Source organism: Canis lupus, chromosome 29, assembly GCF_048164855.1.
Source record: "Canis lupus baileyi chromosome 29, mCanLup2.hap1, whole genome shotgun sequence".
Classification (NCBI taxonomy): Eukaryota; Metazoa; Chordata; class Mammalia; order Carnivora; family Canidae; genus Canis; species Canis lupus.
The window spans coordinates 39,806,205-39,819,545 of NC_132866.1; the positions used below are offsets into that span (position 1 = coordinate 39,806,205).

Below are 13,341 nucleotides of genomic sequence, written 5' to 3' on the forward strand. Positions count from 1 at the left end.
AGCCTTCTGCCCTGGGCTCTTTCAGACCCTTTTCAGAACGGCTTGTTGGACTGGCTAATGCAGAAGAAGGCAGATGATTTTCTTGTTTTAAAGAATAACTGATGATTTGACTTTAGATACTTGCATCTGAACATTTAAAGTGATATTGCATTGGGAGCAAGAAATTAACCTGTAGAAATAGCCAGGGAGCAGGAAATCAATTTGTGGAAATAGCCACATTTCCAAATACCAACATTAACTTTTGGTTCAGATTTCCAAGGGCCACTATTCTCCCTCCCTGCTCCCCTTTCCCCCTAATCTTTAATTTTACCTGTTTCTAGCTCTTTTCTTACTATAGAATGGAATCTCAGATGCTTCTGGCAAACTCTGTATTATTAGTATGGGATGGCGCTTTGTTATTAGATTGCATTTTATTATTTCCTTCTCCTCAACATGTACCTGATATTAGAGGGCTTTCCCTATGGGTTGAGATTGAAAGATGCTGCAGATGATGTACTTTTATTATTTTTGTGGGCCCTGTTTCCTTGCAGCCAGGTGAGAGACACTATGCTGAGCAGGCTGAAGGACGGGCTGGCATTACCTTTGATTGCTAGAGCCCAGCATCCATGGCCTGGAGTGGCTGCTTTTGTTTGCTGCACAGAAGGGCCAGAGGCAGCTGCTGTTCTGTTGACTTCAGATGCCTGTTTGGATGAGATCAGTAGGCATTTAGGACAGCTATCCTGGCCTCTTCACACAGCGGGTCTAGTTTGCCATCACCTCCTAGGGAAAGAGATATAATTTTCTTTTGGCCAGTTTTTTTTTTTAAAGATTTTATTATTTATTCATGAGAGACACAGAGAGAGAGGCAGAGACAGGCAGAGGGAGAAGAAGGCTCCATGCAGGAGTCCTGATCCCAGGACCCCAGGATCATGACCTGAGCCAAAGGCAGATGCTCAACCGCTGGGCCTCTCAAGTGCCCTTCTTTTGGCCAGTTTTTGATACAATGTCATGTCTTAGAAGACATGTATGGGCTTCTACTAGAAGACAAGTCTCAAAGTACACAGGCATGTAAATTGTTAACTAGCCTTTAACGGAGTATTAGTGGATTGCAAAAGCTTTTATTTCTGAGTGGAGTGTGGTATGCATGATGCCAGCCTGCCAGGTGGGAAGGTCTCCAGGTCAAAGAGATCTCTAGAACATCACTAATAACGTCATGCACCGCTGGTTTAGAACTCTCATTGTCTTAGCGAGTCTAGGTAGAATAATCAAATGGAACAAAAGCTGTTTTGAAGGCAAATCATAATAAAACACACATTGTTAAAATGTGAAAAGAAAAAGAAAAACCCCAAAACTGTTACCCCGTAATTCCCATGATATCATTTGAAATCTAAGGCTAAAACTTCATTTTTCTTTCTGTCCTTCTTTCGTTCCCCGTGTCCTGGGGAGAAGTCCAGAGCAACAAGCACTTTATTCGGTGTGATTTAGGATATGTTCTTTCATGTAACACAGAGCACAGGGTTTTGAGTAAGAATTTAAGACTCAGAAAAAAATTCAACTTGAATCTGGGCATAACCCACTGGCCACTTCAACTCGAAATTGAGCATACCTCCAAGAGGAAAAATGCTGTTTGGGAGCAGCGCTGAGGGACTTACCAAACTCCAAATCTTTGATGTTACAGTGGAAAATGATTTCTTCATTTACCATGAGTTCAACCACATTCCAGTCTTCTATCTTCTCTAGGATGACTTTGTGTCCATCTCTGGCCAACACAGCTGGAAAAGATGGAGAGGGATGTGGGTAATGTGAGAACAGGCTCTAGATTAACCTAATATGTAGATGTCCTCATGGATGGAGCAGCTGGCTTATTCTCCAGTTGCTTCTGGCCGTGACTCAACTGCTATGGTGGGTACCTACCTGGTGCTGGCCCAGATATGCCATCACTTTGGCTGGAAAGTGCAGCCAGGGACCTGAGTAATTCAGATTTTGGTTACAATCTGCCCCAGACCCATAGGATATATAAAAATAGGAGATGCCTCTAAGAAGAGTTTTTGAACTTTTCTTACAGAGAGGATACTCAATGTTGGAGGGCATGTGGGAAATCAAGTAACTTCTTATGCTGCAGGTAGAAATATAAATTGGTTATCAAATTTAGGTAATTTGGCAGTACATACCAAAAGCCTCAAAAGCCTCAAGAAAATTTAGAATTATAAAATGAACTCTGGCCTGGGAAATTGCACTTATAAAAAGCTTCTCCAGGAAAAAAATCAGAAATTCAGGCAGAGTTTGGTAACAAGATGTTCCTATCTGTAGCATTATAATAGAAAATACTTTGAATAACGTACTGTCCTAATCAGAAGAGGATGGTCAAGCAATTGATGATAGGTCCGTATGATGAGGTTTTATTCAAACATTTCAAAAAATGTTTATGAGTTTTTTAAATAGCAAGAAAAATATTTGTAACGTTAGCAAACAATTGAGGTACATATACAGTATCTATGAAAATACATTTTCAAACGAATTAAATTATGTATATGTCATAGGAAAAGAAAAAGAAATACTCAGTGGGTATCTCTCTGTGGCAATTCTATGTGAAACCTGTTTCTCTTTTTCTTTCAGCATTTTCCAGATTTTTTATAATAAAAAACAAAATGCTTTTTTTTTTAAAAATAAAAAGCTAATGAACTAAACTGTGGAAGCTGCATTTGATCTCTAGTGGAAGTGGTATCAAAAGTTGTTAGATGTATCCTCCATTGTGGAAATTCAGAAATATATGCATGTAAGAGAAATGATTTGCATTGAACATCATGGAGTTCTGTTTTCTCTAAAATGTCTCTCTCTCTCCAGTTTTTTTAATATGTTTACCCTGCAATATTAGTGATGGAGTTGGTGTGCCAAATCACCATCTTTGGCGGTCTTCATACATTGGTGAGAATTATGGTTAGGATGCGAAGAGGAATCAGAGGAAGGTTATGTTTGTTTGTTTTTTTAAGTCTTAGCATTTCAATCAGTCTTACGTGCAGAAAAGCAGACAGTTATGTCAGTTAATTGCATTTAATTAGAGACAATTGCTGTTTCAAAATGTTGACGTGTCCACTTCTTCATCTTTCAATCAGTTCAAGAACATCCAGCCCCAACTGTGAACATTTTAATTGCGTGATTTTAATTTCACTTCTAAAAGGAACTTCAGAGAGTAACTCAGTGAGGATCTCCATTAACAAGATAGCACTCCTCAGGCACCAGTGGTGGCCCTAATTGACCCTGCACCAGCTAATGCCTCTCTCAATGGGACACCCGCATCTTTTCTTTTGACATATTTATGTTATTGTATCCTATTTAAGTGTCTTGTCTTAAAACATCTTTGGAGGAAGGCACTCAGCTTGGACCAATGACTTGTTTAAATGAAGCAGTCCATGCAGTTTGGGATGGCCAGTGGATAGTCTAAGAAACATAAAGGCAGCCTATAGGAGGAGATTTCTGGGGATCATACACCCTCTCAGTGGAACCCCCTCTGGAGTGGGGACATGTAGCTCCAGAGGGAAAAGCTACAAGTGAGTGGGTAGGAGGCAATTTGGCCTCCAGGACCTTTTTGCATTGTTAGAAGATGTTCCTGGGAAATGTACTTCAATGTGATAGGAAAAAATCAGGAACAAAACAGCTTCTCCATTCCCACCCTATCTCTGGAGACACGGTATTACCTCTATCCTTCTAACACACAACACCCACTCTCTAAGGCCTGGGAGTTCTGGAGAGAAGGAGGTATAGGCTCTGTGTGGAGCTGCTCACTGTGACTGCAGTGTAAGTGAGGAGGGGTTCTGCAGAAGGAGCCCCTAAGAAGGTGTGCACCCCACAGCCCACCATGGTGTTTTCTTTCCCTACAAGGCAGGGCTCTGTCTGATGGAGTCTCATGGAGCACCTGGGTTTGGGGTTTGTTTTATGAGAACAGCAGCACTCTTTTATGGCAAAGAATATCTAAGAAACAGGATTTGATTCACCAAATAGCCTACCCTATGGAAATCAGTGATGCCAAATGATGAGAATCTGTCTTATCCTGAAGCCAATGAAGCCTGACAAGAAGCAACCCTCTTAAGAGAACATATCACTCCTCACTTCACCTTCTATATAAAACATGGGGTCTCAGGGCCTTTAAGGGTACATGTCTCCCTCAGTGACCACAATCCCCCCACCCCTGCCCAGTGTGCCCAGTGTTAATATAGCTTGTTAAATAAACAAGCTCAATTTAATGGTGCTGGGCACCTCCAATGACTCTTTTGGACACTGAGTGACCTAAGTCTGATTCTTATTAAAGTGATGAGCCACTTCAGAGTCCGTGTCATATATTCACCCTTAGGAAGCCTGTCCCCTTCTCATCAGCCCAGGATGTATTGAGCCCAGCTATAGGGTGGTCAGGGCAGGCTTAAGGGATCAAACTTAAGCACCAGAATTCCTCTTGCAGCTCATCCAAATGCCACCTCTCTACATGGAGGACCCATTTTTTTCCCTAGGAGCTGCTATGGGGTTGTCTATTCAAAGAAAGGTCAGATAAATATACTCCATGCAACAAAGTCTTTCCAACGGCAGTGGCTAAACTCCAGCATAAATCAACCAGAAGCTGTAAGGCCACCTGCAGAATGCCTGCCTCTTTGAAGTGGCACCTCATTCTTCAAGGGGGATCAGGGTAAACTGAAGGAACACGGAAAAGCCTCCCTGTTCTCAGTGCTGGCGGAATTGTGCACCATCTGGGAGAGATTTAAATGCTGCTAGTCAGGAAGTGAAGGCAAACGGACAGACGGGCAACTCCCCCTCCTCCGCGCTAGGCACAGTTGCAATGCTGATGACCATAACGTGTGCGGCTAATGCATAGCTAGGATGAGAGTGGTACAGGGAGCATCTTAGCTAAATAAGGGTGGATCCTATTTTTATGGGGTCAGATTCAATCCCTTTTAGTTCCTTTTAGCAGCAGGTTATTTGGCAGACTTCATTAGGGACAGCAGAGCAGGAGCAACCATGGCCAGGGAATTACTTAAGACTTGTTGTTTAGCATTAGTTTAATTTCAACAATATTGAGGCCATAGTAGACACATTTTTGCTGAACCATTATAATTTGTCATTAATAAAGAAAGAATAATTTTCAGATTTTTTTCTTTCAATTTTCAGGTTTCTTAAGGCACAGTAAGTTCAGGAAATATCAGACAAATTTCCAAAGCCAGCAGGGCTTCAGGAAGTGATAAAGGGCTATGATTTTCAAAGAATTCAGATGCAGATTTTACAGAGGAGGATCTGCAAATGCACCACTCTGTGCTTGGTGTGATGTTAGTATGGACTCTAAAGTGGCAGGGAGGAGGGGAGTAGGAGACTGAGAAGGGGGTGCAGATACTTCCCGCTTAGCTTTTGTTAATACCTTAGCATTTGTCACCAGTGCTCAGTAAGTGTTGGCTGCTGGTATTATATGAACTATCATTCAGGGATACACTAACTTTAAAAATCAACCACCTGCTGATACCTTGCAATGCTCTTCTCCTTCCCCCATAAAAATTCTCCCCTTGATCTTCTCAAGATACTCTTTCCCCTCCCCTACTGTGGGAAGAGCAGCATGTGCCCCTGCCTTCCTCATCTCTCCCTGCTTCTTTACCTCTTGCGGATTGAAGCTCCAGCCCACCTTCTCTTGACCCTGTGCTCTCTGAGGTGGAGCGCCATCAGCACGGTCAGTGGCTCACTCAGTTCTCCCCACCCCTCTTAGTAGATCGACACTCTGACTTATCTCCTTTCTTACTTCTTTAAAATACTTTTGCTGGTTAAACAACAACGACAACAATCCCAAACTATTTTAAACTCTAAAATTTTATCAGATTATAAAGGTAATGCAGACCCACGAGTGTTTAAAAACCTTGAAATTATAGGACAAAGATTTTAAATCACCAGGAATTCATCCCCCTCCTTTCTTTGCTGTTTTCAGTGGAAGTGTAGGCACTGTAGGCAGAATTCAGAAACACACCCCCTTCCCTTACCTCTAGCTGTGGTGATCCAGCCCTTTCAATACACATGGACCTGCTGCCCTACATTTATATGGGATGGATATACTGATGTGGGAACCAAAGGCAGAAGAGAAATTATTAAATTTCCTTGCTACCCACAGCCCATTCACAAATCTTTGAAGCAGGCAGAGTGACCTTCCTCTAGGGACTCAACTGCCTCCGTGTTAATACCTTGCCTAGAGCAAAAGGCAATCTTAGCCCGACCCCCCAGAATCCTGTAAGTCTACTTTAACATACAAAAATTCCTTTAGAGGGACACCTGGGTGACCCAGTTGTTGAGTGAGCATCTGCCTTTGGCTCAGGGCGTGATCCAGGAGTCCTGGGATGGAGTCCCAAATAGGGCTCCTTGGATGCTCCTTGCAGGGAGCCTGCTTCTCCTGTCTGCCTCTCTCTCTCTCTCTCTCTGCCTCTCTCTGTGTCTCTCATGAATAAATAAATTAAATATTTTTAAAAATTCCTTTAGAAATTTCCTTTATCTCTACTCCCCAAGATATATTTTGACAATCCTCCTCCAATATATGACCCACCAATATACATCTAAAGGGTCTCATGACTAAGGTTTTATTAGAAGGTAATAAATGACCTTTTCCCAACAATAGCTAGCCCCCTGAAGGTCCTGGAAACCTTGCTTCCAAAATTCCTTAGATACTTAGGCTATCCCCAATCCCCTTCCAACTTGAAGGTGTATAATGGGCCATTCCTCATGACCTCAGGGCAACTCTTTCTGCCCTTGGGTCCTGTCCCCATTCTTTAATAAAATCACCTTTTTGCACCAAAGACATCTCAAGAATTCTTTCTTGGCTGTCAGCTTTGAATTCTAAAGTCTTTTCCTACATCACATACTACAATTTATTCAGAGAAAGGACTGGTTGTTTTCAATTCTTCATTATCAGCAAGAACATTGCAGAAAACATTCCTGGGATGCCTCCATGTACACGTGTGAGTCTATCTATTTATCTATCATCTATCATATATATATATATGATAAAGATTCAGCAATGGAATAGCTGGATTCTATAGTATATGGTTAAATTTTAAGACACAGCCGAGTTGCTCTCTAAAGTTTCTGTGCCATTTTACCTTCTCATCGCCAGTCTTTTTTTCTTATTATTATTACAGTATTTGTTTGTCTTATTATTTTTCTTATTTTATTTTATTATTATTAATACAGTATTTATTTGTCTTTCCTCTGTCAAACCCTGAGCCAACCACTTTCCCCAGGCTGCCTGGGGAGGTATAGGAAAAGGAACATACAGGGCATACAGGGCAGACAAGACATGGGAGAAAGACCTATGGGAAGTGGAGACGACTCCTTCACATGGCGAAGAGGATGAGAAAGGCCACCATCAGGCAAAAGAGCCCCATGGCCTCCGAGAGGGCAAAGCCCAGAATGGCATAGGAGAAGAGCTGTTGCTTCAGAGAGGGATTCCTGGCATAACCAATGATGAGGCTCCCAAACACAGTCCCAATTCCAGCCCCAGAGCCAGCCACCCCTACAGTGGCAGCCCCAGCCCCAATGAACTTGGCTGCCGTGTCAATGTCCCTTGAAATGGCGCTGGTTTGGAAGCTGCGGCTAGGAATAAGTGAGGTCAGGGGATGTGGGGCTGTCAGGCTGCTGAGGCTCTTATCTGTCAGTGTCTCTGGTGGTTTTAGCACCACTGCAGACAGTGATCGGCTCAACAGCTGAGAGGTGCTCCGGACAAAGAAGGGGGTGGAGACGAACTTTGCACAGGCCTACATTTTCAGGGGATGAGGGGCTGTAGCAGGAGAGCTGCTCCCAGAGCGGAGACGACCGAGAGGCTCATCGCCAGTCTTTGAAGACAATTTTTTTCTATGTCCTTCATCAACCATGAATTCATCTTTTTCTAGAAATGACTCCTACTTAACAGTTTGGTGCCCATTAGCCATTTTCTTTTTGAAATCTTCATTTCACTGGGTGAAATGCCTCTGGGTTCTCTCCTACCTCTGTGTCTCCCAGAGGGGCCACTACCAAGGTCCTGCTGTCTTCCAATTCTGTCTTTCCTTGCTTTCTCCTAAAGTCTCACCTCCTGTGGATCCAGTGTTCAGCTCTATTCAGGTTTAACTAATGTTTATCAACCCTTAAGATAGACCTGGCACAGGGGAGCCTGGGTGGCTGAGTCAGTTAAGTATCCAACTCTTGGTTTCAGACCAGGTCATGATCTCAGGGTCCTGAGACTAATACCCAGGACTTAGGCTCTGAACTCAGCAGGAAGTCTGCCTGCCCCTCTCCCTCCCCTCTGTACCTCCCCCTGCTTATGCACACCTGCATAAGTGCTCTCTCTCTCCAAAATAAATAAAATCTAACAAACAAACAAATTGGCACAGTCCTGGACCCGGGGACACAGCAGAGAATAGACCAGACAAGAATGCCTGCTTCCCTGAAGTATACATCCAGGAGAAGAGAAGGATAACGAGGTAAATCTGTGAAGTGTATGTTTCACCTAGAAAAAGATAAATTCATGATGGATGAGAGTATAGAAAAAGAGTGTGCTCAAATGTATGAGTACTAAGAAGAATTAGACAGAATTCTATGAGTACTAAGAAGAATTAGACAGAATTAGTACTAAGAAGAAATAGACAAGGAAGGAAGGGAGACAGGGAAAAGGGAGGCAGAGGGAGGTGTTGACATTTTCAATGGGTTTCCTCAAGGAGCGCCTGTGGACGAAGGTCACTTTTGAGAAACACCTCCGTGCCATGTTGTTAGAGAGTGAAGAGTGAGGGCCAGGCAGGAATCTGGAGAAAGAGCATTCCATGTGGAGAACTGCCAAGCCCTGAGGTCAAAGTACACCAGGGGTGTTCAAAGGCCAGGGAGAAGGCCATTGTGGCCTCAGTGGAGTGAGTGAGGGGCAGGAGTGGGTTGTGGTGGAGGAAATGAGGTTAGGGAGGACACCAGGAGCCTGAGGGGCCAGTGTAAGGCCTTGGCTTCTCCTTTGAAGGAGCTAGGAGTTGCCAGGATGTTCTTGGAGGCACAAGCCATGCTCTGACTCAGTTTAAAGGTATCACCTGGCGTTGGTGCTGAGGACAGACTGAAGGGGACAAAGGTGATCACAAGGAGCTCAGTGAGGAGGTCCAGGCAGGATATGATGGTGGCTGTGATGATGTGAGGCAGAAGAAGCACAAAAAGACACCTGCGACACGAACAGACATTTCTCCAAAGAAGACTTACACATGGCCAACAGACACATTAAAACATACTCAGCCTCGCTCAGCATCAGGGAAATACAAATCAAAACCACAATGAGATACCATCTCACACTGGTCAGAATGCCTAAAATGAACAACTCAGGAAACAACAGATATTGGTGAAGATGTGGAGAAAGGGGAACCTTTTATACTGTGGGGGGAATTCAAGTTGGTACAGCCAGTCTGGAAAATAATATGGAGTTTCCTCAAAAAGTTAAAAGTAGAGCTACCCTACAATCCAGCAATTGCACTACTGGGTATTTACCCCGAAGATACTAATGTAGTGATGGGAAGCGGCACCTGCACCACAATGTTTATAGCAGCAATGTCCACAATAGGCAAATTATGGAAAGAGCCCGGATTTCCATCGACAGATGAATGGATAAAAGAAGATACAATATATATAGACAATATATACTCAGTCATCAAAAAGAATGAAATCTTGCCATTTGCAACAACACGAATGGAACTAGAGGGTATCATGCTGAGCAAAATAAGTCAGTTGGGAAAAACAATTACCATATGACCTCGCTTGTATGTGGAATTTAAAAAACAAAACAGATGAACATGGGGGAGGGAAGGAAAAATAAAAGAAGATGAAAACGGAGAGGGAGACTTAACTCTAGGAAGCAAACTGAGGGTTGCTGGAAGAGAGATGGGGGAATGAGGTAACTGAGTGATGGGCATTAAAGAGGGCACGTGATGTAATGAGCACTTGGGTATTGTATGCAACTGATGAATCACTAAATTCTACCCCTGAAACTAATAAACACTATGTGTTAAGTAAATAGAATTCAAATAATTTTATTTTTTTTTAAAAAAGAAAGATGCCTGTGAGCTTTTTGGCTTGCGTAATTGAAAAAAATGGAGCTGTGTGCATTGAGATGGAAAGAATGCAGGATGGGCTGGGGTGGGCTGGGTATGAGGAGGCCAGTTTAGAAATTTTGGACATACTAGTCTGAGATGCCTACTAACTAGCCCAATGACAATGAGAGGTCCTGTTTGGAGAGAGAAATTTGTATCATCCACTGGTAGGTCACAAGTACTTCTGACTCAGGTAGTCTTTGTCTTTCCCTTGAACTTCAGGACATAATTTCTTTTTTTTTTTTTTAAGATTTTATTTATTTATTCATGAGAGAGAGAGAGAGAGAGAGAGAGAGACAGACAGACAGACAGACACAGACACAGACAGAGGGAGAAGCAGGCTCCATTGAGGGAGCCTGATGTGTGATTCAGTCCTGGGACTCCAGGATCACACCCTGGGTCAAAGGCAGGCACTAAACCGCTGAGCCACCCAGGGATCCCCTAGGTGGGGATCTAATCTAGAGATTCTAATCTCTTAATATTTCTTTTTAAAAAAATATTTTATTTATTTATTTGAGAGAGAGAGAATACCCAAGTGGGAGGAGCAGCAGAAGGAGTGGGAGAAGCAGACTCCCCGCTGAGCAGGGAGCCTGGCATGGCCTCCATCCAGGACCATGAGATCATGATCTGAGCCGAAGGCAGACACTTAACTGGCTGAGCCATCAAGCACCCCAATTTCTTGATACTTCTCAATAATTCATCTTCTTTCACTTCCCCTACCCAAATCTCTTCCTTTAGAATTGGCCTCTTAGGGCACATCCTTTATCTCATCATTCTTTAGCTCAAGATATGTTGCTGGCTCCCTGTTGTCAAGGGTAAAACAGGCCTGACTCATTACATAGCATCCTTCAGCCAGACCTGACTGCTTGCTGCTCTCCAGTGTGCCCCAGGCTGCTCCCTCATCCCCTTCCTAGTAATATGCCTGTCCTGCAATAATAAGAAATAATGTTTGTTGAGCATTTACTATGTGAAGGAATAGTATTTAGGACTCTGTGTGCATTTTTCATTAGAATCTCACATCAGGGAGGTAGGGTTCTGCTCCCATTTTGCCAGTAAGTAAACTGAGGCTCAGAAAGGTAAATAACTTGATCTTGACTTCGGCCACACAGCTACTAAATGGTGGAGAAAATTCAAAACTACATTGGTTGGACTTCAGAGTCCTTGTGCTTAATCTCTGCTCTGCCAAGAGTGCCAAGAATGCAAGTAGGAGACAAGTGACCAAAGGTGACCAGTTGAGTCAATGGGATTTGTGAACAAACTAGATGGGAAGTCCCCCCAGCCTCAATATTTGTAAATTATAAATTGTACATTACAACAAAGTCCTTATGCATTCTCCTTTAATACAATTCTTGGTATGTAAATGATCTAGTTGAACTCTATACAGTCATGCTGATTATGGCAAGAAACACTTAAAAAGCATCTGCAGACATCAGCAAAATGATGGAGCAGGCACTCCAAACTCCCATTCCTTCGCAGAGACATTAACAGAACAACCTGAAACTGTGAGAAGCCACTTTGTCAGAATTCTGGAAAATAGAGTTGGCAAAAAGAGTAAAGGCAATTTTAAAGTAGTAAGAAAACTTTGTGGCACCTTAACTTGCCTCATCCCCAGCTTGCTGACAGCCTTGAAGACAGTGGCCCCTGTCCCCCATGTGGGCCCTGGTTCCTGTGTCTAAAGGGATTTGTTTGCAAATTCCTGTGTTTGTGCGGCACTGTCTGGGGGCTACCTGGGACTGGTACAAGGCCCTTGTCTCTGTTTCACCTGATGCAGAGCTCACACAGGGTGGAAAAGCCGTGTGTAGCATGAGGGCAAATGAAAAATGCATAGCTGTCTGGGCAAAAGACTGTTGAGACATACAATAAACCTCATGAAGCCTGAGAAAGAAAGCCGATGAGAAGGTTGCATTGGGAAATTAGAGCATTTAAAAGCACTGAAGACTCAAACCTGGGTTCTGTTCTCATTCCCTTTGTCGTCCCCAGATCCATGACTCAGACCTTTCTATCTCTAGCTCAGACTTTTTCTCTGAACTCTAGAACTGTGGAGCTCAGTACACCTCCATGTATGTAGCTGAAAACACATGGAGTTTGATATGGCCAAAAAGGAACATGTTCTTCCAAATTGCAGTCCATCCGTGGTGTTGTCAGTTTTAGTGTAGAGTACTTCCACACATCAGCACTTCACTCAAGCCAGACGCAGACTGGATCCGGACATCCGGAGGATGTCCTCCTGACCCTTGCTTCCCACCTCCAACATCTTAGGAAGTACCATTGCTTTTACTTGAATCCACCCCCTCGATGGCTGGTCCAGACTACTCTCATCTCTCCCCTGGAGCGCCCCAAAGCCTCTTGACTTGTCTCTTTGCTTCCATTCTTGGTCCCTTCTGATCTGTTCTCCTCACGGCAGCCAGTTTCAGCCCCCCTGCTAGAAACTTTCATATGGCCCTGCAGGATCTGTCCCTGCCATTTTGGTCTCATCCTCCCAACAGTTAAACAAATACGTCACTTGCCCATGCTTCTGGCCTTTGCAGCTCCTCTGTCTGTCATGTTCTTCCTTCTCCTTACCTGGTTATTTTCTCCTTACTCGTTAAAGTTCAACTCCAGTGAATAAACCTTTCCAGACTTCCCCCTCTCCCCTCTAATTATGACCAGTGACTGGCCCCACTATGCTTACGTTCTTCTGTTGGAGGCCTGGCACCACTGTCAACTAGTAGTCAGCAATGAGAAGGTCACTTTAAGGACATGTATCTTTGTTCACCAGTGAGTCCTTGGTACCTGGAAGAATGTCCAACACATATTAGGTGCTCAGGAAAGGTTTGTTGCACAATTGAATGCTGAAGGTAAGGACTCTCCACCATTTTCCAGCCATATGACCTTGGAAAAGTCACTTAATATTCTTGATTTTCAGTTTCCCAATGTATAAAGCTGGGTACATAAGCCATCCCACCCAAAGAACTTGTGTAAACTGCCTGTTTCCCCAGTGGGAAGACTTTCCAGAGGTTAAGGCACTCGGTCTGGGTCTGAGGAGGGAGGAGGTATGGGCCGAGAGCATAGCTTGCACTGGTGCTCAGGGGCTGGGGTGCACCCGGGCGCATGCAGGTGGGTGGCCTCTGGCTCTCGGCTGCCCACCTTGCAGGCCCTCTAGGCGGAAGCGGTGGTACTCCACAGGCAGCCCGACCGCGCTGTATGGCCCGTAGCGCACGATGACCACGGCGTCCTTCGGCATGGCCCGCCGCCAGCGTGGGCTAAGGCGCAACACACACTG

The 13,341-nt window shown here is 43.9% G+C and overlaps 1 protein-coding gene and 1 pseudogene across 2 annotated transcripts; both read right to left on the reverse strand.

Moving 5' to 3' along the window:
- Window positions 1–477: 477 nt before the first annotated feature.
- Window positions 478–13,341, reverse strand: C29H10orf53 (chromosome 29 C10orf53 homolog). 2 transcript variants are annotated; one of them, XM_072806336.1, is made up of 3 exons: window positions 13,206–13,341; window positions 1,632–1,751; window positions 478–680 (listed from the first exon to the last, which is right to left on the reverse strand). In XM_072806336.1, exons 1-3 carry the CDS (start codon window positions 13,300–13,302, stop codon window positions 673–675), a joined length of 225 nt encoding a protein of 74 aa, XP_072662437.1. In that variant the 5' UTR covers window positions 13,303–13,341; the 3' UTR covers window positions 478–672. The 2 variants fall into 2 exon arrangements, with proteins under 2 accessions (XP_072662437.1, XP_072662436.1); XM_072806335.1 differs by having other exon boundaries at window positions 478–759; window positions 13,206–13,332.
- Window positions 7,149–7,751, reverse strand: LOC140620615 (ATP synthase F(0) complex subunit C2, mitochondrial pseudogene; annotated as a pseudogene).

Bases quoted from the DNA above. Each gene is read 5' to 3' on its own strand.
- C29H10orf53 (XM_072806335.1), bottom strand. From the start codon at position 13,302: ATGCCGAAGGACGCCGTGGTCATCGTGCGCTACGGGCCATACAGCGCG. The intron at 1,752-13,205 runs GTGGGCAGCCGA...CATCTTTTCCAG, and splicing joins CCGCCTAGAGGGCCTGCAAG to CTGTGTTGGCCAGAGATGGA. The intron at 760-1,631 runs GTAAGTCCCTCA...CTCTTTCCCTAG, and splicing joins CATCAAAGATTTGGAGTTTG to GAGGTGATGGCAAACTAGAC.